General features: G+C 53.6%; 1 protein-coding gene across 7 annotated transcripts; it reads left to right on the top strand.

Moving 5' to 3' along the window:
- Positions 1 to 1,572: 1,572 nt before the first annotated feature.
- RAB17 (RAB17, member RAS oncogene family) lies at positions 1,573 to 20,579 on the top strand. 7 transcript variants are annotated; one of them, XM_053597683.1, is made up of 9 exons: positions 1,574 to 1,830; positions 3,773 to 3,834; positions 4,022 to 4,178; positions 4,499 to 4,670; positions 7,038 to 7,197; positions 12,812 to 12,963; positions 13,862 to 13,987; positions 15,896 to 15,989; positions 16,211 to 20,579. In XM_053597683.1, exons 5-9 carry the CDS (start codon positions 7,041 to 7,043, stop codon positions 16,318 to 16,320), a joined length of 639 nt encoding a protein of 212 aa, XP_053453658.1. In that variant the 5' UTR covers positions 1,574 to 1,830; positions 3,773 to 3,834; positions 4,022 to 4,178; positions 4,499 to 4,670; positions 7,038 to 7,040; the 3' UTR covers positions 16,321 to 20,579. The 7 variants fall into 7 exon arrangements, 6 of the variants coding, with proteins under 6 accessions (XP_053453660.1, XP_053453658.1, XP_053453659.1 ...); XM_053597684.1 differs by lacking the exons at positions 3,773 to 3,834; positions 4,022 to 4,178 and adding an exon at positions 2,283 to 2,361 and having other exon boundaries at positions 4,495 to 4,670; XM_053597685.1 differs by lacking the exons at positions 3,773 to 3,834; positions 4,022 to 4,178; positions 4,499 to 4,670 and adding an exon at positions 2,283 to 2,361 and having other exon boundaries at positions 1,573 to 1,830.
- The last annotated feature ends 175 nt before the right edge of the window (positions 20,580 to 20,754 follow it).

Here is a 20,754-nt window from a genome sequence, read left to right as displayed (position 1 = left end):
CAGGTCCGCTTTGTACTTCTGTGCCACACTTATTGGTCACTTCTGTAATTTGCACTTTGCATGTCACCCCAGCGGAGCCTGGGATACTACCTTACACTCTTGGGGTGACTGGTTGCCTCTCTTTGGCTCTGTGCTGTTTTGGGGCTGGTCTGAGTATGTCTTCTGGGGGTTCCCAGCTCCCCCTTGATGTATTCAGAAGAGTCCGCACTGACCCCAGTGCTACTGGGACTCCTCAGATCTCTCTTTGAAAACCTCCTCCCCAGCACACCTCTAAGTCTCCATTCTTCCCCAATTCTGGGGCTAGATTGGGGGCTTCCCTGCCTCTGCGCTGGACCCCCCCAGGTCTAGACCCTCCCTAACAGAATCTGTGATTGTCACAATTTAGCTGAGCAAGCATGTTGTCTGGCTGTGGGGGAATAAGAAGCTGGTTATTAACAATTTTATCTCTTTGAATTTCTCTATAAATTGGTATTTGTATCTTTTTTTCTATTCTGTGCCCCCAACCCTTCAGGAAGGTGGGTGCTTCAAAATAACCATGGAGAAGACCCTCTATGTTAAAGAGAAAAGCGCACTCATCCATCGCAAAATTTGACTCTCCATCCTGCCAGCTACTGGGGGAGCTCGCCTCACACTTGCAGACCTCCAGTTGCCAGTCTAGGGGCAAGGAACGATAATGTCATTCAAAAAGGGAGACAGGTTCTGGAGTCCCCGGCTGCAAGGCCAGCAAAGTGTTTGCACCGAGGTAGAGTCCCCTGTCCGGGGTTGTGTGGACACAGCAGAGAGACACGGGTCCTGCAGGGATGATGAGATCTGCAGGAGCCCAGGGCAGGTGCCCCTGCATAGTGAGACCCACCCTTCCCTGGGGCGGGGGGAAACTGAGGCGAGGACGGAACTTGATCCCAGCAGCGCAGTGGGAGGGAACCTGCACTCGGAATTAAGGTGGGTTGTGAGGACATGAAGATGCAGCTTCCTGCCACTGATTTTGTGAACTGATGTTTATGGCTGAATTTCCGTCTTCCTCAGCCCTGGGCCAAACCCACTAGCCCAGCCATCCTCACATACTCTGACAATCTCATCTGGAAGAGACTATTAGATCAGCACTGAGCCAGGAGATCCCCCGACTAGAGAAGAATTTGGGAAGACCAGGAGGAAGTCCCCTTGCTTCTCTCCTGCGTCCTGCACCCCCCAACCTTGCCCCCAGGTGGCATCAGGCCTAGGACCTGCCTCCTGCACCAGCCCCCACCCCACAGCCTCTGGATCTGGATGCAGGGTGGGGCAGGGGCGGTCAGCTGTTTGCTGAAGGAATTAATTCATTTGACCCATCTTCTCTTCCCGACTGTTAGTTTTCAGCTGCAACAAAGATTCAATAAAGCTCTGAAGAAAGAGCCAAGAAAAAGGTTACATCCCAAAGCAAGACCTTGCAACAAAGCTGAAAACTGGGTGGAGCTGGATGCCAGTAAACTCAAGGCAGGAATGTGACTTCCGGCTGGGTACCCAGGTGCTCTCAGATCACCTGCTCTGTGGTCCAGCCTCCTGGCCTGCCCTGCCCCAGGTGGCCACATGACCGTGGTGTACTTTGCTCAGGAGCCTTTCGGGAAGGGAAGAGGCCTGACCTTGGAGCTGGGGACAGGGCAGGCACCACCCTGGCCCAAGGTTTCTGCTTCTGGCTTCTGCTCTGAGGCTCTGTTTTACACTGGTGCCCTCCCACCCGCAGAGGGAATCGAATCTTTCCCCAGGCCAGACGGAAGGAGAAGGGAACATAGTAGGGCCCTGTAGGACCCGGTGATGACAGGCTGTTTGGCTCCCTGGAAGTGACCAGGCCAGAGACAGGTGAGTCATTGTTTCAATCTCTGCGCACTTGGCCATTTGGCAGGGTGTGTGTGTGTGTGTGTGTGTGTGTGTGTGTGTGTATGCACACGTGTTTGTGGTCTGAGTGTCTTGAGTGTGTCCAAGTGTCCATTGTCAAAGGTGCAAAGCTGGGCAGAGGCACTTGCTTTTCTGAGGGCCAGAGGGTCCCGTGTTTAGACCCCTGGTGGCTCCCTAAGTTAATGCTTGGAAGGAAATTCCTATTTAAATTTTCCTTCAGGGAAATTACAGTTAAAGGCCTTGAGTAAAAATGAGGGGTAATGAAGAGAAGCCCTTCAAAAAATCCATTTCAAGTGACCCAGAAATAGTCTAGACTGATGACGTCCAAAGAGCATGTCATGTTTTCTTCCAATCTTCCCTTTTAAAATCTACATCTTGTTTTTCTTCTGTATCAAATGGCCACATGGTTCTGGAAGCAACATAACAGTGGGAGTGATCGCCTCACTCTTCAGATGGCCCTGCAGTGATCTCTTCCCAACAGGAAGACTAGTTGAGGTCTGTACCTTTTCTTTTCTTTCCCCTTGGTGGAATGGAGGTGAAAGAGATAAAAAAGCCCCAAATCAGGATCATTAGAGAAGCCTCATCTTTGCCTTCCAAGAAGCCCAACCTATATCCTGGAGGCCACGCCAGGTGCCACACTTTCAATTTTCTCCTGGCACCGAGGGCTCCAACCTTTCCTTATTGAAAGCTTATAACACAAGGTCACACCAAGAGTCACACGTGAAAATGTTTATTGCAGTCAGGTTTGTTACACAGAAAAAAATTCAAAACCAAGTAAAAATCTAGTAATAGGAATATGGTCCTGTAAATTGGGATAGTTGTAGGAATGTTATGTTTGTTAAGCTTTTTAAAAAGATAGAATATAGTATAATTTTAGTTAATGCTATGTTTTTTTTTTAAAGAATCATAGGAAAAAACTTAGAAGAAAGTAGACAAAGACACCATTTATGATTGTGCTCGGGGTGTGAGGTTATGAGTAGTCTTTTTATATATTGACAACAATATGTTTATATTTATTGTAAAAAACATATTTTTTAGACAAAGAGATGGTCACTGTCAGAGGACTAAGATGCTGTGTCTGGTGTATTTGTTCACATTTTACCAAATTCTGACATGTTTGGGACCATAGATTTTCATGACATGGGATGGGTTTTATAAATCAGTGTGAATAAAGAGCAAAGAAAACTTGAAGGGCAGCTTTAAATACTTACTAATGTATCGCTGAGGCTGTGTTAGGACTTGCTCCCCATGTAACATTACGATAAGTACTTCGATAAGAAACAGGGTATGAACCCACGGTGGCCTGGAGAGTCCCAAAACTCTGTTCTTTTTTTTTTTTTCTGGCCGGGGCTGGGTTTGAACCTGCCACCTCCGGCATATGGGACCGGCACCCTACTCCCTGAGCCACAGGTGCCACCCCAAAACTCTGTTCTTAAAAGTGGTTAAGGCCAGGCGTGGTGGCTCATTCCTGTAATCCTAGCACTCTGTGAGGCCGAGGAGGGAGGATTACTTGAGGCCAGGAGCTTGAGACAAGCCTGAGCAAGAGCAACACCCTGTCTTTAGGAAAAACAGAAAACCAAGCCGGGCGTGGTGGTGGGCACCTGTAGTCCCAGCTACTCAGGAGGCTGAGGCAGGAGGGCTGCTTCAGCCTAGGAGTATGAGGTCGCTATGAGCTGTGATGATGCCCCTGTACTCTAGCTGGGGTGACTGAGAAAGACTCTGGTTTAAAAAAAAAGAAAAGAAGAAGAAGAAGTGGCTTATCAGGACTTGCTTCTGTGCTGGCCATCTCGTTTCTAGTGGTGGCAGTGGCCATTCCCCTGGACAGGTAATCCTGATGCAGATGGCTCCTCTGCCACTCTCTACCCAGTAGTAGCACCGCCTGCTTTGACTCTGTGTGTCTGTCTAGAACACGCTGCTGGCTGCCCTGTGAGATGTGGTGACGCCGGGCCCTGGAGTGTCCTGCTCAGGGTCAGTAGAGGCCTGGTGCAGCTGCCCTGTGGGTCTGTGAGGTGCCCACGCTGCTCACTCCATGGGGGCCCATGCGCTGGTCTCGGTCAGCTCCTCACTTGAGCACGACATGTGGTGGCCTTCCTGCGGGGGACTTTCTGCTGAATTTCCTCAGTGACTGCTGGAGACCCTTCTCTCCCTTCTACAGCTGCCCAGTCACTGCTTGACAAGCACCTGGGGTGTGATGGGTGGTAAAAGCCACACGGTGGACACGGCATGATGGTCCCATTACAGCTTCCTTCTGGCCTCCCTCCTGCAATCCTGAGGTCACCACTGAGGGCTTACTACGTGCAAGTTCAATGCATGTCAATACCAAGACAACAACATATCAATTAGATCTTGTCAGAAGCTTACAGCCCAGAGAGATAAGTCACTAATAAGAGAATTATTCCAATCAGAGTCAAAAACAGATAATTTCATTCCAGAAGAGGAGCAGGGAAGTGCAGGCTCCTGAGGGCAGGGACTTTGCCTATTTTATTCACTATTTGTTGTGGTTGCTGTGAGTGGGGGCAAGGCTGGCAGTGGGAGGCCAGTTAGAAGGAGAGAGATTTGCACCAAGCCAAGTGGAGAGAAATGAGAAATCAGAGGGGCTTTATCTGACAGTGCAATCCCACTTTTCAGACAGTGAAGTTGATGGATAAGCCCCAGTGGGATCTGAACTTTGAGACAGTACCTTTCTGACCCCTTTCTCGGTGACTCATTTGGAACTGTGGACTCTGCAGCACCCTTTGGCTTGCGGGGCTGCATCACAGGCTGCAAATCTCCTTCCTGGAGGAAGGGCTTGCTGGTGTTTCAAGGTATGGTCTGACTTGCCCTTGTTGTTTGTTTTACTTTTAATTTTCTGCTAGCAGTCAGACTCTGGGGAGTGAATTGCTTTGGGTTCTTGAGTTGGCAAGTGGGGCATTAGGGAGCAGGATGGGCCTGTGCTGGGAAGCTGTGGGCCTGTGGAATGTGGACGTTCAGGACGGCCGTGCTGAGTCCTCACCATGCTGCTCTGAGAACCTGTCCCCAGCTAACTCAGCCAAATTCTCAGCAGGACCCTGTTCCCATCCAATTAGGCCCTGTCATAGTCCACCTGGTGCTTAGAATACCCGAGACTGGGTAATTTATAAAGAACAGAGATTTACCTCTTAGAGTTCTGGAGGCCGGGAAGGCCAAGGTCAAGTGCCTGTGCCTTCTCGCCACATCTCCCATGGAGGGAGGAGGAAGGGCAGGATAGAAAGATGGAACTTGCAGCCTGAAGCCCACCGAGGACTGGCAAGAGTCCATTTGTGAGGCTGGAGCCCTCCTGAGCCCGACTCCTCCCGTAGGCCCCACCTCCCAGTGCTGTGACATTGAGGATGAAGCTTCCAACACCTGCTCTTCGCAGGACACATTCAACCCACAGCAGGCCCTAAAAAGCTGTCCTCACTTTCAGGCCAACAGCTCAAGACACAGGTGCTGGATTATGTGCTCTTGCTCTGTGCTGGAACTTATTTGTTCCTTAGGTATTTACTGAGAACCTACTATGTGCCAGGCACCTGTGCTCAGCCCTGAAGAAATTAGACAAAATCCTGGCAGTGATTCTCAGCATTGGTTGCTAAAAAAATGAAAACAAAAACATGGTTGGAAAACTTAAGACAATTTTATTTTTCTAATCCTTCTCTGAGACTGGCCTCCGACTTGAAAGTGTATTCCCATTTAAGACGGGGTCCCAGGTGTGCTTTCTACAACCATGGAGTCCGCCCTGGTTAGCCCCTTTCCCCACTCGGTGGAAGCACTGAGACCCTTCTCTTCTGGGTTCTATACTTCTCCAGTTATTTTGTGGCTAGGGCAGTCTCACTGGTATTTAGGACTTTGTCCTGTTTGTTTTGACTTTGATTCCAAACTCGATTCTTTCCATCTGATCCCCACAGGGCACCCAGACCCGCCTGTGGCCCAGGCTGCTTGTTGGGGCAGCGAGGGAATGTGGGCTGCTCCCCCTGCTCACTTCTTCCTCCTTTCTCAAAATTCCTCCCTGTCCTCACTGTGGGAACTCCCGCTTGGCTGCTGTGATGAGGGAGGGAGAGGAGACCCTGTCCACAGGACTAGCTGCCCCCTCGATGGGTCCAGATATTGATTAGAGGCCGTTTCTCTTCCTTGAGGTCATCTAGATAGAACACAAAGTAATGCCAGTAGAGTGTCCGAGGGAGGTAGCGAGTCCAGACAATGGCCTTCAGTGACCACTGACCTTGTAAGAAGATAGCCGGGCGTTACTTGCCACGCAGGGGAAGCAGACATCACACTCCCAAAGCATTCTTATCTGATAAGGCTTCTGTCCTAAACCACCAAGCCGTAGAAAATACAGGGTTCCTAGAAATATAGTCAGTAACAGCACAGGGACGAAACCAGCAAGTCCAGACCGGAGCCCTGCAAGGCAGCCTGATTCCTCCCACAAGTCAACCACACAGAGAAGGAGAAAATCTGTGTCTATACTGAGATTTGCAAAGGTCGGTGCTTGGAAATTGCTTTGTACTAACCTGGTGGGGGGAGGTCCAGGGATGTGGGTGCCATAAGCTTGGCCAGAGCTGAGTATTGGGGAAGTGGCAGGTGGGTCCATGGGCCCAGCAGATCGTTCCTTGAGGGTGGTATGCAGGGAACTTTCTATAACAGAGACAGATGCAGAATCCAGCTGTTACAGAGCTGGGTTTTCTCCAGGGCACCGTGGGTTCTGAGGCTTCAGACACAATGGGAAGAATGTTGTTTTGAGATCATTGAAACACCAACTTTAGTCCATGAATGAACAACTGTGAGGTGCTCAGATGCTTTTTACCTCTTGGGTGTTTCAGATAATTTCTGGAAGGAGTAGCAGGTTGGTAAAGAGAAGTAGTGGAATGAGGGCAGCGTGCGGTGAGGTCACCAGCAGGCAACCATCGTTTCTCAGGGTCTGTGGGGGCTTGTGCTGCACACTTCTCTGCTGTGGCTAATTTTATTACTTGTGACAGACCTAGAAAAGATCTTGTGCACCCCAGCTGGGGAGCTGGGGCACAGGGTGCAGTGTTGAGCAGGGCTGCCACCCAGGGGCATCTGCCTTGGGAGCCCTGTTCTAGGCCGTGCATCGATGGGTATAGAGCCAGGGAGCCAGCTCACTGCGATGTTCCGGCTTCAGTCGTCCAACCTGCTGCAGACAGTGTGCTTCTTTGCAGGCCATGGCACAGGCACGTGGGAGCCCCGGGCCCTGGGCCACCCCTGACCAGCCCTGCGTGTTCAAGTTGGTGCTCCTGGGCAGCGGCTCTGTGGGCAAGTCCAGCTTGGCCCTGCGGTATGTGAAGGACGACTTTAGGAGCATCCTGCCTACCGTGGGATGTGAGTGAAGGGTGGGGACGGGGCCCCCTGACCACGGGTGGAAGTCCCCCGGCTGTCCTAGAGCCTCGGACTGTGTGTGTCCAGTGTGTGCAGAGTGGGGGACAGGGTCCATCAAGGGCAGGCACACATGCAGAATTCAGATGGACACAGAAACCCTCAGCTTCCTGGCAGCCCACCTGGAGTCTACAGAGGGGAGATTCAGGGTCAGGGCCTCTGGCTCCAAAGCTTGGGTATGTAGGAGCACTATGCCCACAAGCACAGACCCAGAAGGGGGTCCCAGAAGGCCTCCCCAGGCTCTGGCCACTTAGCTGCCCAGACCAGCTGGCCTCTCCCCCTGTCCCCAGTGTCCTCTTGCTAACCCTGATCACTTGCTAGAGAGTGTCCCCCTGCCTTTCTTGCTTGGGTTGGGTTGGGAGTCATGGTAGGGGTCGCAGGGAGGGAAGACCCTTTCACTTTGCTTCTTAAAGAGGCTGACACATCGTGATCTTCAGGGGTAAATGTCTCCAGAGCATCTGTGGGCTGTCAGCACCCTTTGAATCCTGTGGTGGGTACATCCCACTGGGTGGTGAAGACCCCATTGCCCGTCTTAAATAGAGATGCCCAACAGGCTCCTCAGACTGGTCTCCGAGGCACCACATGCACAGTGCACTGTGGACTCAGCTGTCACTAAGCTGCCCTTTTTCTGAGTTCACTCACCTATTCATCCACACCCACAATGAGAGCCTGTTGTGTGTGGACCGGGCCCCGGGCTGCCTTAGTGCTGAGCATTCTGTAACCAGTCAGTGGGCACACACATGGCTTCAGCTGTTTGGGAGCCCTTCCATCTTCTCAGGGGTGTGGCTCCTGAAGGGTCCCCCAGGGACATAAAGTCCAGCCCCAGAGTCAGTAGTGACAAGGGCCTGAGTGATGGATGGAGGCTGGCTCCAGAGGGGACCCTGGTTGAGCTCATCCAGGCTGGCTTGGGCTGGGCAGTGTGACCCTCTTCTCCACTGTCAGGGAGGCCGGCACTCCTTGCTCATGATATTGGACTTGGCTTTTCTTAAAAATATAGCAAAGTGTGGGCAGTGCCTGTGGCTCAAAGGAGTAGGGCACTGGACCCATATACCAGAGGTGGCAGGTTCAAACCTGGCTCCGGCCAAAAAACTGTAAAATATAGCAAAGTGCCAAGTCTGGCCTGATGGTGGCTTCAGTTGAGAGCAGAGGCCACAGGAGAGGGGCTGTCAAGCTTGGTGTCCAGGGCTGTGTACCCAGGTGGTCAGGATTCAAGATGCAGGAAAGAGGCGGCAGGTGCAGGCTGGGGAGCCTGACGGTGGATGGAGCTGCTTTTAAGACAGGTATGCAAGCTATGCTCACGCTGGCTCCGCCCCCAGCCCACCTGCCTGTGTTTGTAAATAAGGCTGTTCGTTTATGTAATATAACTCTGGTAAACAGTATTCTGGGCATTCCTCCTACTTTATTCACTCTAAAATGACAGCAGTGGTGAGCAGTTGTGACAGTGACCTTGCAGCTAGCGAAGGCTGGAATACTGGCTGTAGGGCCATTTATGGAAAACATCCGTGACCCTGCCCTAAAAGGGCCTGCAAGAGCTGCACCCTAGAGGCCCTGGCTGGGCTCCAGCTAGATGCAGAGTGGGAGGCAGGAGGGTGGTTTGGGGTTTGGTGAGACGTGCCCACCAGGGGCCATACCCACTGAGGAAAGCCCTCCCGGGGGAATGCATGGCCCCTGGAGCATCAGGTAGGAGGCCCTAACTCCTGTTCCCAGAAATTGTGTGTTCCCATCACCCCTGCCTGGGTACCCCAGTTGCCCCCTCCTCCAGGCACCTGTCAGGAGGTGGACAGAGGCTGTGCCCAGTGAGGGTCCCAGGGAGTCGAGGCTTGTGGGGCAGGCCTGTTGCCTTCTTGCTATTCCTGGTTCTCTGCCGGACCCCGTGGAGTGTCCTCTGCTGGGTAGCTCCAGTCATGCCCTCCCCTGGCTGATCAATCTCTTCCCCTTAGGGAAGACCCCACCCTGCAGGCTCTGCCTTTGTCCAGGACTGTTGCTTTGTGTCTTTGCCACACTCTGGCATCTATGGATGGGGATGTGGCCCTTGGGGAGAGCTGGGTGGGGAAAGAGCAGCCAGATCAGGGGAGCCTGGGCTGGGGCTGCGGGTGGGGGCTGGGCCGCTTCCTTCACTTGGTCAGTCCCCAGCCTTGAGACCAGCACTTATTTATTGAGCACCTACTCTATGCCAGGAATGTTTATATACATACAATGTTTGTTATAACTATAAATCATTTATTGTATTATTATAATCATTATGCTATTATATTATTATGAGAAGTGGATATTGCCACTTTTCACATGAGGCAGTGGAATAGAGTCATCCCTTTAACTTTCGTGGCTGGGGGAGAGTGGTCTGTGCTGCCCTTGTCTGCCATCAAGGGATGTGCTGCCCTGACACAGACCCTTGACGGCAGACACCGTCCCTGTCTTTTGGCTTTCACAGAGATGACACTGGCTTCCATGTGGTGGGGGTGTGGTGTTCCCTCCCCTCAGGGCCGTGGGCAGGGCAGCTGAGCATGAAGGTGCGTGGCCTTGGGACGCTCAGGGACTGTTGGCTGAAGGAGTGTGAGAACTGAGGGCGCCGGGTGCCTATCTTTCCCTGCATCCCGACGTTGTCCCCGGGAGGTGAGGGTGTGTGCCCTGCCTGGCGTGAGTTCTCTGTGGAAGGTTGCCGTTCCTGCAGGTGACTTTCTGTATCACCCTTGTGTGCTGCCCCCTCTCCATAGACACCCATCTCCCCATTCTGAGAGCTCAGAGGGGCCAAGGACTGCCCTGTCCAAGGTGGTGCCTTGTCAGGGCAGGGCCAGGGCAGGGTGGGCCAGACTTTGGGAGGGCTGCAGTGGGCCCTGGGGCTCCCAAGGGTCTGGAGCAGTCACGGTGCATATGGGGGCCCCACAGTGGAGCATGGCATGGGTGCTGGGCTCAGCTGGTGGCAAGACGCCCTCCCTGCAGAGCTGGAAATGTGACGGGCTCCAGTTCCGAAGCTGAGAAAACAAGTCCCTCCCTAGTTGCCACAGGACCAGCAGGTGCTGAGCCAGAGCAGACAGGGTCCCAAGTGACTGAACGAGTCTTCCCAGCTCAGCTTAGCCCATTTTCTCCTACCTGCCCCCTCCAGGAAGGCCTCCAGTCCTGCTTCAGGAGAGGGCTTGTGGGGGCAGAGGCCCAGACCAGGGGGCTCCCACAGACTACCCCTCTTAAATCCTAACAAGTCATAGCAGGAGAAATTCTGGCTCATTTTCTTGAGGGACAAATACCTTCTTTGTGACATCTTTTGGAAGGATGGTGACACCTAGTGCTTATGTGCACATTTGCCAGTGTTGGGCTGTCAGCGGGGAGGGAAGGTGGCACGCCCTGGCCCCCATCTCCCTTCCCTCCTAAACTAATGGCTTTGCTGGCACCCTAGATGCCCCAGAGATGAGTTTGTGTTTTGTGTTCCCTCTAGCCTGTGATCAGGCTGTCACCTTTACTGAGAAGGCCAGAGATGCAGAGAGGGCTTAAATGAGCAGAATCAGTGATTCATTTAAATTAAAATGTAAGGAAAGCACAACAACTTTTACTATCTTCAAATTTAGTAGAGGCCATTTTTAATTTGGGACTATGACATGCATGCTAAAGAGTAATCTGTCGGCAGAGGTGGGGGGACCGGAAGCGCCCCCCGGGCAGCGCCTTTGCTGAGGTCCATGGGACACGGGGAGGAAGAAGACCTGGCTGATGCCTTGGCCACAGTACAGACCAGCCAGCAGGTGGCTGTTGACTCACGTTATGGCTTGCTAAGAATGTGCTAAGGTGTCATCTGCACCAGTGTACTCTAGAGATATAAAAGCAAACTCTGGTTCTTGGCCTTATCCAGCCCCCAAACCCCAACTTGCTTCCAATATCATTTCAGGCAAAATCTCCAAGTTTGTCTGGCTTTCTTGGACATTTATTTCTTAAATCACATTTTGAGTTTAGTTGTGAAGATATAGAAAATGGGTTAGTGGGTTTCTGAAAAGAAGATAATATATGTGTTCCGTCACTGGGTCAGAGCCAAGGAGTGTGAGACCAGGCAGGTCTGCTGCCTGTCCGGGGCACCGATGGGCCAACACGACGTCCTCCCCAGGGAAGATGGGCTCGGTGTTCTGTAAGTGTCCACATAAATTCTCCAATCATTCCTGCTGGAACTAAAACCACTCATTCCTTGGAAAGTTGTTATGACTTTACGTAAGTTTGATCTCCCCCCAGCCGCCATTTTTTTCAAAGTGACGCCCTTTGCACTGTGGAAAGGGCTTGAGAAGGAGATCAGTAAATGAAGGAGGAGACCAGAGTTTGTGTCCACGCGTCCCTGTGTGAGGAACGTCTAAGATACGAGCCACTTCAAATTCATAAACGTGACTTTAAGTGACAGAGAACAGGCAGAGGATGTGGGCTGGGGGCCTGTGTGTCTGGACGGACAGAGCAGCAGGACCACAGTCCCTGGTGTTTGAAGCCACCAGCTTGTGGTAATTTGTACGGCAGCCCCAGGGCACTCATGCACCATCCTTGGTCTGAAAGCTTTAATTTCAAACATGTGGCTGTCTGCCAGATCTCCAAACCCACCCAGGGGGGCTGGGCAGGGCACTGACCCTGACGGGAGCCTGTGGGCTCTGCTGCCTCTTCACGTGCTGGACACCCCCCACCCCCAGTTTGTGTGTGACACTTCCCTTACAAGCCGCACACAAAGGGCAAACATTTTGGTGCTGTTTGGTAACTATTTTAAATCACATCACTTTAAAAAGCAGAGGGGAAGAATATCTTCAAATGAACAGTGCATTCCTCAGAAGTTCCAGGAGATTTTGGGGGTAGGTCTTTGTGTAATTCCCAAGTAGCTACATGAATGAGTAAGGCAAAGTCCCTGCCCCCAGCTGCTTCCTGCTCCCCAGGGGAGACGGCAGAGGACCTGGGGAGGCTTGTGTGCCACTGAGTGTGTGAGGTGCAGGGGGCTGGGGTAGAACCCTCCCGGGAAGAGACGGGGAGCCCAGCAGCAGTCCGGAGGGCTGTTGCTCAAAGACCTTAGGGGACACCTATGAGTTTTCTGGACAGAGATGAGGATGGATGACAAGCAGAGAGGACAGCAGAGAAGGGGTGGGCAGGGAGCAGATTTGGGGGTGGGGGAAGATCACCAGGAGGACAGGGGACTTGGAGGTGCTGTGTGGTCGCAAGCGCATCTTGGCGAGCTTGGTCTGGCAGCCACGGGGTCCGAGTGCTCTGGGGCCCCTGGAGCTCAGCTGCCTGGCGGGAAGGTGGCAGCAACAGTGGGACTCTGCTTATCAGAGATTTATTCCCTGCACACTGCTCAGGGCTTTCGAGTTACGCCCTGGAGAGTCTACCCTCCTACTCACAGTTGCTGTGGACTCTCTGAAGGCTCCATGGCCATCACTTTCCACACTTTGCTTTACGTGGAAACCCCCGTATTCCAGAAGAGGTGTTTGCTGGGCCTCTGGAAAGCGTGTGGTCAGCTGTCTCTCTGCGCTGCCACCACGGGGCTCGTGAGGGCCCTACCCTTTCAGGGAGTGGGAACCTTGTCCTCTAAGCTCAGCCCCCCACTCCCCACCAGGTGCGTTCTTCACGAAGGTGGTAGAGTTGGGAGTCTCGTCTCTGAAGCTGGAGATCTGGGACACAGCTGGCCAGGAGAAGTACCACAGTGTCTGCCACCTGTACTTCAGGGGGGCCAACGCCGCGCTCTTAGTGTATGACGTCACCAGGAAGGTAGGCTCCCAGGCAGCAGTCCTCACCTCCTCGGGCCTCTGCCTTCTGTGTCCTCAGGGTGGGGAGGGCTCTTCTGAAGGAATCTGGCCAAGCTGCAGCTGTATAGTCTGATCATGTAAGGAGGAGAAACACATTAGGGAGCCTTGGTCACCTCCTCCAGGAAGCCCTCCCATCACCCCCCTTGGGCTCTGCTTTTCCAGGGTCCTCCCCAGCACCCTGAGCACAGCAGTGCCATCTGCCCTCAGGAGTCCCTGAGTGCCGCTGAGCTGGGGCCACATCTGCCTGTTTCCGTAACACTCTTTGGAGCGAGCCCCCAGGCAGATGCTCTGTATAAGTGATGGGAGCTGAGATGGGGGAGAAGCGGTGATGCCGTGCTGGGGAGGTGACCACAGGCAGTGAGTGGGGGGAATTGTGTCCTAGGGAAGCCATGTAGTGGAGTCTGGGAGGTGACGAGGTGGGCTACGGGAGTGCTGGGTTCTGTGGGGGTGGTGTATGCTGTGTGGGGTGCAAGCAGGAAGTCTACAGGGCTGTTGCAGTTGGGGTCATGATTTGGGGTGATGGCTACTCCCCCAAACTCTTGCACAAAATGCCCCTTTCAGGACATCTAGGGTGGAGGCTTCAGAGCTTGCGGCCTGATCCCCCCCCCAAACACCCCATGACCATCAGTCTTCTGGGCCCCGTTGTGGGAAGGAGCAGAGTTGTGTCCCAGCACTTTGCTGTCCAGCCACCCAGGTCACCCAGGGCGGGAACAGACCTGGCCACTCTCTCCTCAGGGGCAGAGCAGCCCTGCGGGTCCATCCATGGCCAACTGGATCCCGAGACACTTTACACAATGGGAGCAGCAACACGGCCTTCTACCCTGGGAGAGCCTCCATGTAAATTCTCTCTTCTGTCTTAGGATTCCTTCCACAAGGCGCAGCAGTGGTTGCAGGACCTGGAGAAGGAGTTCCCTCCGGGGGAGGTTGTGGTCATGCTGGTCGGCAACAAGACGGACCTCAGTGAGGAGCGGGAGGTCACCTTTGAGGTAGTGCCCCGGCAATGCGGTATAAAGTCTCACAGGAGGAGAGAGTCTGCCCACACACTCACGCATGCGCACCTGCACACGTGCACCATGCTCATGAGTGCACATTCACAAACACATGTGGACACACCCCCACAAGCACACACACTCTCTTCCCACTGTAGCGTCCCCTGTGGCCAACACTCTGATCTTTCCTGCAAACTCTGACCTAGTGACGGTGATGTTCACATAGGGGGGAAAGCTAGGAGCCCTGCCCAGGCCCTCCCACAGGCTGGCTGGAGGATCTGGCTGGGTCCTGCACAACCTCTGCCAAACTGAACCACCCTCACCACCAGCCACCAAGGGCCCTGTCCTGGTCACGTGGCCCCCAGTGGGATAAATGCTGCAGAGGGCTCAGGGGCACTGCTGCAGGGCAGGGTGGGCCTCTAGTGCTGCGAGCAGGAGGGTGTGTGTACACGTGTGTACAGGTGTGTGTGTGAGGGCTGTGTATCTGTACGTATGTATGTAAGAGATATGTGTGCCTTTATGTGTACAGAAGGGTGTGTACACTTGTGTGTCTGCGTAGATAGGTGAAGTGTTTATGGGAGGTGTACGTGTTTACAGCTGTGTGTGTACACCTGTGTGTGAGATGCAGGTGTATCAGAGGGTGTGTGTAGGGTGTGAGCACCTGTGTATCAGCTGGTCTGTGCAGGTGCTGTGTGTGGGGTGCATTTGTGGACACACGTGCATGAGGGAGGTGTGTGGCTCTTTTTACTGGAGAATGAATTTAGAAACCAACATCTGGTGGGGTGGGGAGTCATGGTGTATGAGACCCCTTTGAGGGAGGGACACAATTGTAAGAGGAACTTTACCTAACAAATGTAATCAATGTAATCTGGCTCTTTGTACCCTCAATGAAGCCCCAACAATTAAAAAAAAAAGAAGGAAAAAAGAAACCACCTTCTGGGTGCTGGGTGTGCTCAATGCTGCAGGGATGGGACAGCGCCGGGCCCCGGCCTGGGGGACGCCGAGGGGAAAACTGACAGGAGAGGGAGGGAGGTCGGGTTCGACTTAGGGTCTACCAGCCTGTGCAACCTGAGGGCAAACCCTTAAAGTGATCCCACTTGAGCCCACAAGCTGGCTATTTGGGTCTCATTCATGCGGCCCCGGTACACACTATTAGGAGTCACTATGTCTCCAGCGACCTCAGCGACACCAGGTCACCTTGTTCTTTGTGATGCTGATAGTAGTGGCTGCATCTCGGGCAGGATGGGAGCCCAGTGCTGACCTGGGGACACAAAGGTGCTTGAGTATTCTGGTCCCCTCTTGCTCTGTGTTCAGCATTGTGCCGTTCCCATCCCAGGTCTGGCTGACCGCACCCTGGGCTCAGGAGAGGGGAGAAGTGGGCCGGGGCAGGTGTGGGCGTTGGAGCCTGTGCTGTGCCCTTGGGTCCACCACGAGCTCTGTTTCCTCAGAAGAGGCCTGGAGATTAGGGAGGGCCCGTTCAGGGAGGCCACCACTCCTTAGCCACCCTGGCTCCTGGTTGTGGCCGGGGCCCTCCCATGAACGCTGCCTGTGGGCACAATCACCTTGTTGGACAATGCGGGCTCCTGGGAGGGGACCCTGGTGGGCTCCAATCAGGCCTTGGCTGTCTGCTGGTTTCTGTTGCCAGCATCAGGCCCACAGCTGCCAGAGCTGGGGGAGGGTCCTCTTGATGACTCCAGACGGGCCCTGTCCTACCCCACCGCCCCCTCCATCCCTGTCCCAGGCCCGGCTTCTCCAGGAAGGCCCAGAAATGGAGCTGAGTGAGAAAGGCAGAGGGGCTAGGTCTCCAGGGCCGCGAGTGCTTCCTGGGTCTTAATGTCAACTAGGAGTTGTTAAGAAATGCTTCTCTTATAAAATATGCTGGATTTCTGTGGCTGTTTCCCTCAGGAGGGGCAGGAGTTTGCTGAGAGCAAAAGGTTGCTGTTCATGGAAACCTCTGCCAAACTGAACCACCAGGTGTCTGAGGTCTTCAGCGCTGTAGGTGAGTGGTGGGCCTGGGCCAGGGGAGGGGACCTGTGCTCTGCACCACACCTGCTTCCTGGGTGTCCTTTGCTGGTGTCCCAAGATGCAGGAGAGTGTCTCTAGGGACTAGCTGGGGACCAGGAGAGGAGAGGGGGCCAGGAGAGGTGAGGGGTATAAAGGTGGGGAGGCCCGTGGAGCACTTCCCTCCTCAACCAGCCCCCTCCCTCTCTGCCTTCACAGCCCGAGAGCTCTTGCGGAAACACAACAGGGAGGGCCAGGCTCAGGGCAGGGACGCAGCTGTGGCTCTGAACATGGGGCCCATGAGGCAGGTCAGATGCTGTACCCACTAGAAGCAGCTATTCCAGGAGGGGCTGTGGTGAGGATGCTCCCAACTGGCTATGATCCTGATTCATTGGTGTTCCTGAGCCCAGAAGATTCCCATAAGTTGGCATCCTTTATAAAGACCGCTTCACAAATCCAGTAGACAATATCTTAAGAGGATCCAGGCCAAGTGGCTCCCAGAAGAGTGTTGGCCTGGACACCACCTGATTCCAGATGCCTGAGCCTGCACCATCTGATTGTCACACACTGGGCTGCCTCGCCTGGACAGAGAGGAATTAAACGGGGCAGAGAGAAGCAAGGATTGGAAGAACACTTTGATTGCCATGGTGGTTGACAATGCTTAGGCCTGGCTTGGGCAGGTGCTGGTCCAGTGGGTGGGCCCACCTGCTTTTGGGAGGTGGGAGAAGTGGAACAGACCCCTTCCACTCTCTCCTCTTGGTTGCATGTTTGATAAAGCAAAGTTTCCACCAATGGGCATGAAGGTTTGGAGGCTTAGCATGAGATGCAAGTTGTATCACTTATGCATTTTTATTTCTCTGAAATTTTAACTGCTTTTGACAATCAGGCTTTGGTGCATTTTCGAGGACAAGGTGGAGCGTAGAGCTGGAGGATTGGTGTGACTACAGGTGTCCCTGCATTTATTCTAGGAGGGCTCGTTCTCAGAAAACAAGGAGGTGGCCCTCCCATAAAGGCTGTGGCAAGGGTGGGAACGGCCACCTCTCTGGAAGGGGCCTGTTCCCAGATGGTGATGCGCCTCACCATTGTGACTGCCAGCCTTTACAGAGAAACCTAGATCCCTCTTCGTGGGGTGGGGGGTGGGGCTGAGCTCCCTGTGAGGGGTAATGCCAGTCACCTGACATGACAAGGTGCAGGCATTTCACAGGTGTTTCAAAGGTGGCCTTTTCTTGGCGGGTTCTTGCCTCTGGGGCTGGGATAAGCAGATGTGAGTTGTACATGGTAAGACGTTATCACCTGAACAGTGCAGCTGCACCTGTCCCTGTGAGCATGAGCAGAGGGGAACCAAGTGTCCCTCCCATTCTCTGATCTCATCACCACTCCCAAGGGGCCCGCGTGGCCTGCTCCTCCCTGCTGGCCCTCTGCTCTGGCCCTGTGTGGAAAGCACCTTCCCAGCTACCAGGCTTGACCTCTGGGAGCCTCACCTTGCTGGGATCTGCCTGATGGGGCCACTCAGGATGGCTGTGTGCTGGCCCAAGTCCACCCCCCAACTCCATTGGGCCTGGCCTCCTCTGCATCCCAACTACAGGTGGTAGCACCCTTTCTAAAGAGCCTCCAGGGTCCTTATCCTGACTGAAGGGGGCCCCTTGCCTGTTGGGCTCCTGGGGGACCCGGCTTCTGCTCTGGGGAGGTGAAAGCAGCTCGGGTCTCCCTGGGGGTGAGGCTCTCCTGGTGCTTATGTGACCTCAAAGAAACTTCCAGAATGGCCTTTATGGGATAAGCACAGACCAGATCTCACAAGGCTTTTTATTGCCACGGTCTTTGAGAAAAGCTAAGGGTAAATAAAGAAAGTAACAGCTTCTGAGAGGGTCTGTTTTTGTGATTTTCAGTGACACTGTTTTTATCCTTAGACAATTCCATAGGTGGCGCCTGACAACAGATTGCTGAGTCCCTTGTCATTTCTGACTGCGAATAAAGTCAGATTCTCATGCAATGACCCCCTTGCAGATGAGGTGTCCAAGAGGTGAGTCTCCGGTGCGCTCAGTTGTATTCTCACAGCTAGGCCCGGCAGGGACCCCCTGCACCTGGCAGGTGGACCCACCCTGGGGGTCCCGCGTCCCTGCTGAGGCTGCCTGTGTCCACTAGGTGGCGCCCCAGCACTGGGCAAGGCGAACCCCCGCTAGGCCTGGTGCAGCATTGGCTCAGCCCAGGAGCAAAGGGGGCTCGCAGAGGGGCCACCAGGGCTGGACTGAATAGGAAGTGCTGAAGTAGAGGAGGGAGGGAGGTCTGTAGGTGCTGGTGTCTCTGATCCTGTGTCCCCTGGTCTTTCAAACTAGTATCACTATGCTAGAGTTTGTTAGTAAAATGTATCTTTTGGCTTTTCCCAGCAGGAATTCTTTCAGAGATTGGAGGGATCTGTTGGTCCTGGAGCACTGGGGGGGGGTCACCCACCTCCTAGGGTTGTGACTGTCCCTTTCCTCCTCCCCGCCAGGTGGGTGGGGCTCAAGCCTGACCTGGAATCCCGGGCTTCAGAGAGCCCACACCACCTCCCCCTGCAGCTCCTGCTCACCTGTGGGATTTGCAACCCCCCAGGAGCCTGGTCTCTGCCAGTCTAGAACCTCTGTGAGGGCGGGGCTCCCGTGCCTTCCACTGGGTCGGGCACACACCAGGTGGCTCAACACGAGTGTGAGTGAAGGGACAAAAGCCGTGTTTCCCCAGAGACCTAAAGAACAGGCTGGCTTTCCTGGTAATGGCCCCCACCATGACCAACAAATGCAGGCAGAAGGCGCCTGGTGCAGATGCTACACCTGCCACCCCATCCCCACGTCTGCAAGCACACGGGGATGGGCCACTGGGGCTGGCAGGTGTTCCCGTCACAAATGCTTTAGAGTAAAGGGCTCTAGCCCTGCTTAGCCTGAGTCTAGACCCGGCTTCTCTAAAGCTGTTGTTCCTGTACAGGTGGCCCTCGGGAGCTCCCTGCCGTCCCAGTTGGTGCCTCTGATATTTTCCATGGTTTCTCTTCCTAAATATGTTCTCATCTAAGTCCTCTGGAGGGGCTGACTCACAGACCTATTTCTCTTCTTCCCTTCTTCCCTTCCCTTCCTTCCTTCTTTCTTTTACACAGAGTCTTGCTCTGTCACACAGGCTGGAGTGCAGTGGGGTCATTATAGCTCCCTGCAACCTCAAATTCCCGGGCTTCAAGTGATCCTCCTGCCTCAGCCTCCTAAGTAGCTGTGACTACAAGTGTGTGCCACCATGCCTGGCTAAGTTTTCTATTTTTAGTAGATATGGGGTCTCACTCTTGCTCAGGCTGGTGTGGAACTCCTGACCTCAAGCAATCCTCTCAGAGTGCTAAGATTACAGGTGTGAGCCACAAGCGCCTGGCCAGACTTATTCTTTTTCTTTAAAAATTTACTCCTTTCTTGGGGTGCTCACTTTCCAAATTTAGGGCAATTCAAATATCAAAAATTACTTATAAGGCACTGAGGGAAAAAAAGGAAAAAAAAATATCTTCTTTGGAAGAATCCAGCTGATAAATGTGGAAGGAGTTGGAGAGTCACCATTGCATGACCCATAATGTAGCAATTGCTCCCGGCAGGGAGGGTCAGTGGATGCATCTTGGGTGTAAGCTAGGTGGGAAAGAAGATATTGCTGCAGGGCCCTGGGACCTCCACAGATTGCATATTGGTCACACAGGGAAAAAAAACCCCTGACAACGGAGAGATCTGTCAGGGAGGGACGCTGGCCCCGCTGTAGATATGACACAATAGGACACAGAGCATTCCCACCCACAATAAGCAAACTAAACCCAGGTGAGCCCCCAAGTCTGTCTGTCAGAGTCAGGAAATACCCGGGACAGAAGAGCAGGTGCCCCACCGTGGGGGAGCCCCTGTGCAGCCATGTGCACCAAGCCCCGTGTCGTGCCATACCAGCTGTTTTGTTTGTTTGTTGAAGTGTAAACTGTGGCTTTGAGTACATTCACCACGTTCTCTGGCTTCTGCCTCAGTCTGGTTCCAAGACATCTTCCTCACCCCCAAAAGGCGCCCACCCCTCCCAGGCAGTCACTGCCCACTCGCCCCTCTTCCCCCACCCCTGGCAGCCGCTTGCTGTCCATTTGAAATTGCATATCCTGGGCGTTTCATATAATTGGGATTGTACCCCGTGTGGGTTTGGTGACTTCTTTCACGTAGCCTACTGTTTCTGGCTCATCCTGCAGCACAGGTCAGTGCCACATTCCTTTCTACAGTTGAATAATATTCCACCACAGGGCTAGGCGGCATTTTGTTTATCCACCATCTATGGATGGGCACTATGGAATGTTTGTGTCCCCCTCAAATCCCTATGTTGAATTCCTAATCCCTGTTGTGATGGTAGTGGGAGGCCAGGTCTTTGGCAAGAGATTATTGGGTCAAGAAGACGCAGCCCTCCTGAATGGAATTAGTGCCCTATTAGGGGAGCCGGAGAGCTTACTTCCTCTCGCTGCCTTCTGTGGACACACACCAGGAAGGGCCTGCACTGGTACTGCATCTGCCGGCACCTTGATCTTGGATTTCAGCCTCCAGAACTGTGAGAAATAAATGTCTATTCCTTAGGCCTCTGTGTTGATGGTCCCTTCTTATAGAAGCCCAAACTAACCGGGACAATGGGCATTTGGGTTGTTTGCACCTGTTGGCCACTGTGAATCGTGGTGTCATCAACATTCCTGAACAAGTGCTCCTGAGCACTGGCCTTCACCTCCCTGGGGTCCCTACAGAAGTCGTATGGTA

The sequence above is a fragment of the Nycticebus coucang genome, chromosome 7, assembly GCF_027406575.1.
Source record: "Nycticebus coucang isolate mNycCou1 chromosome 7, mNycCou1.pri, whole genome shotgun sequence".
Lineage (NCBI taxonomy): Eukaryota > Metazoa > Chordata > Mammalia > Primates > Lorisidae > Nycticebus > Nycticebus coucang.
Note: the sequence above shows the minus strand (reverse complement) of the source record. Positions and strands in the feature narration are given on the sequence as shown.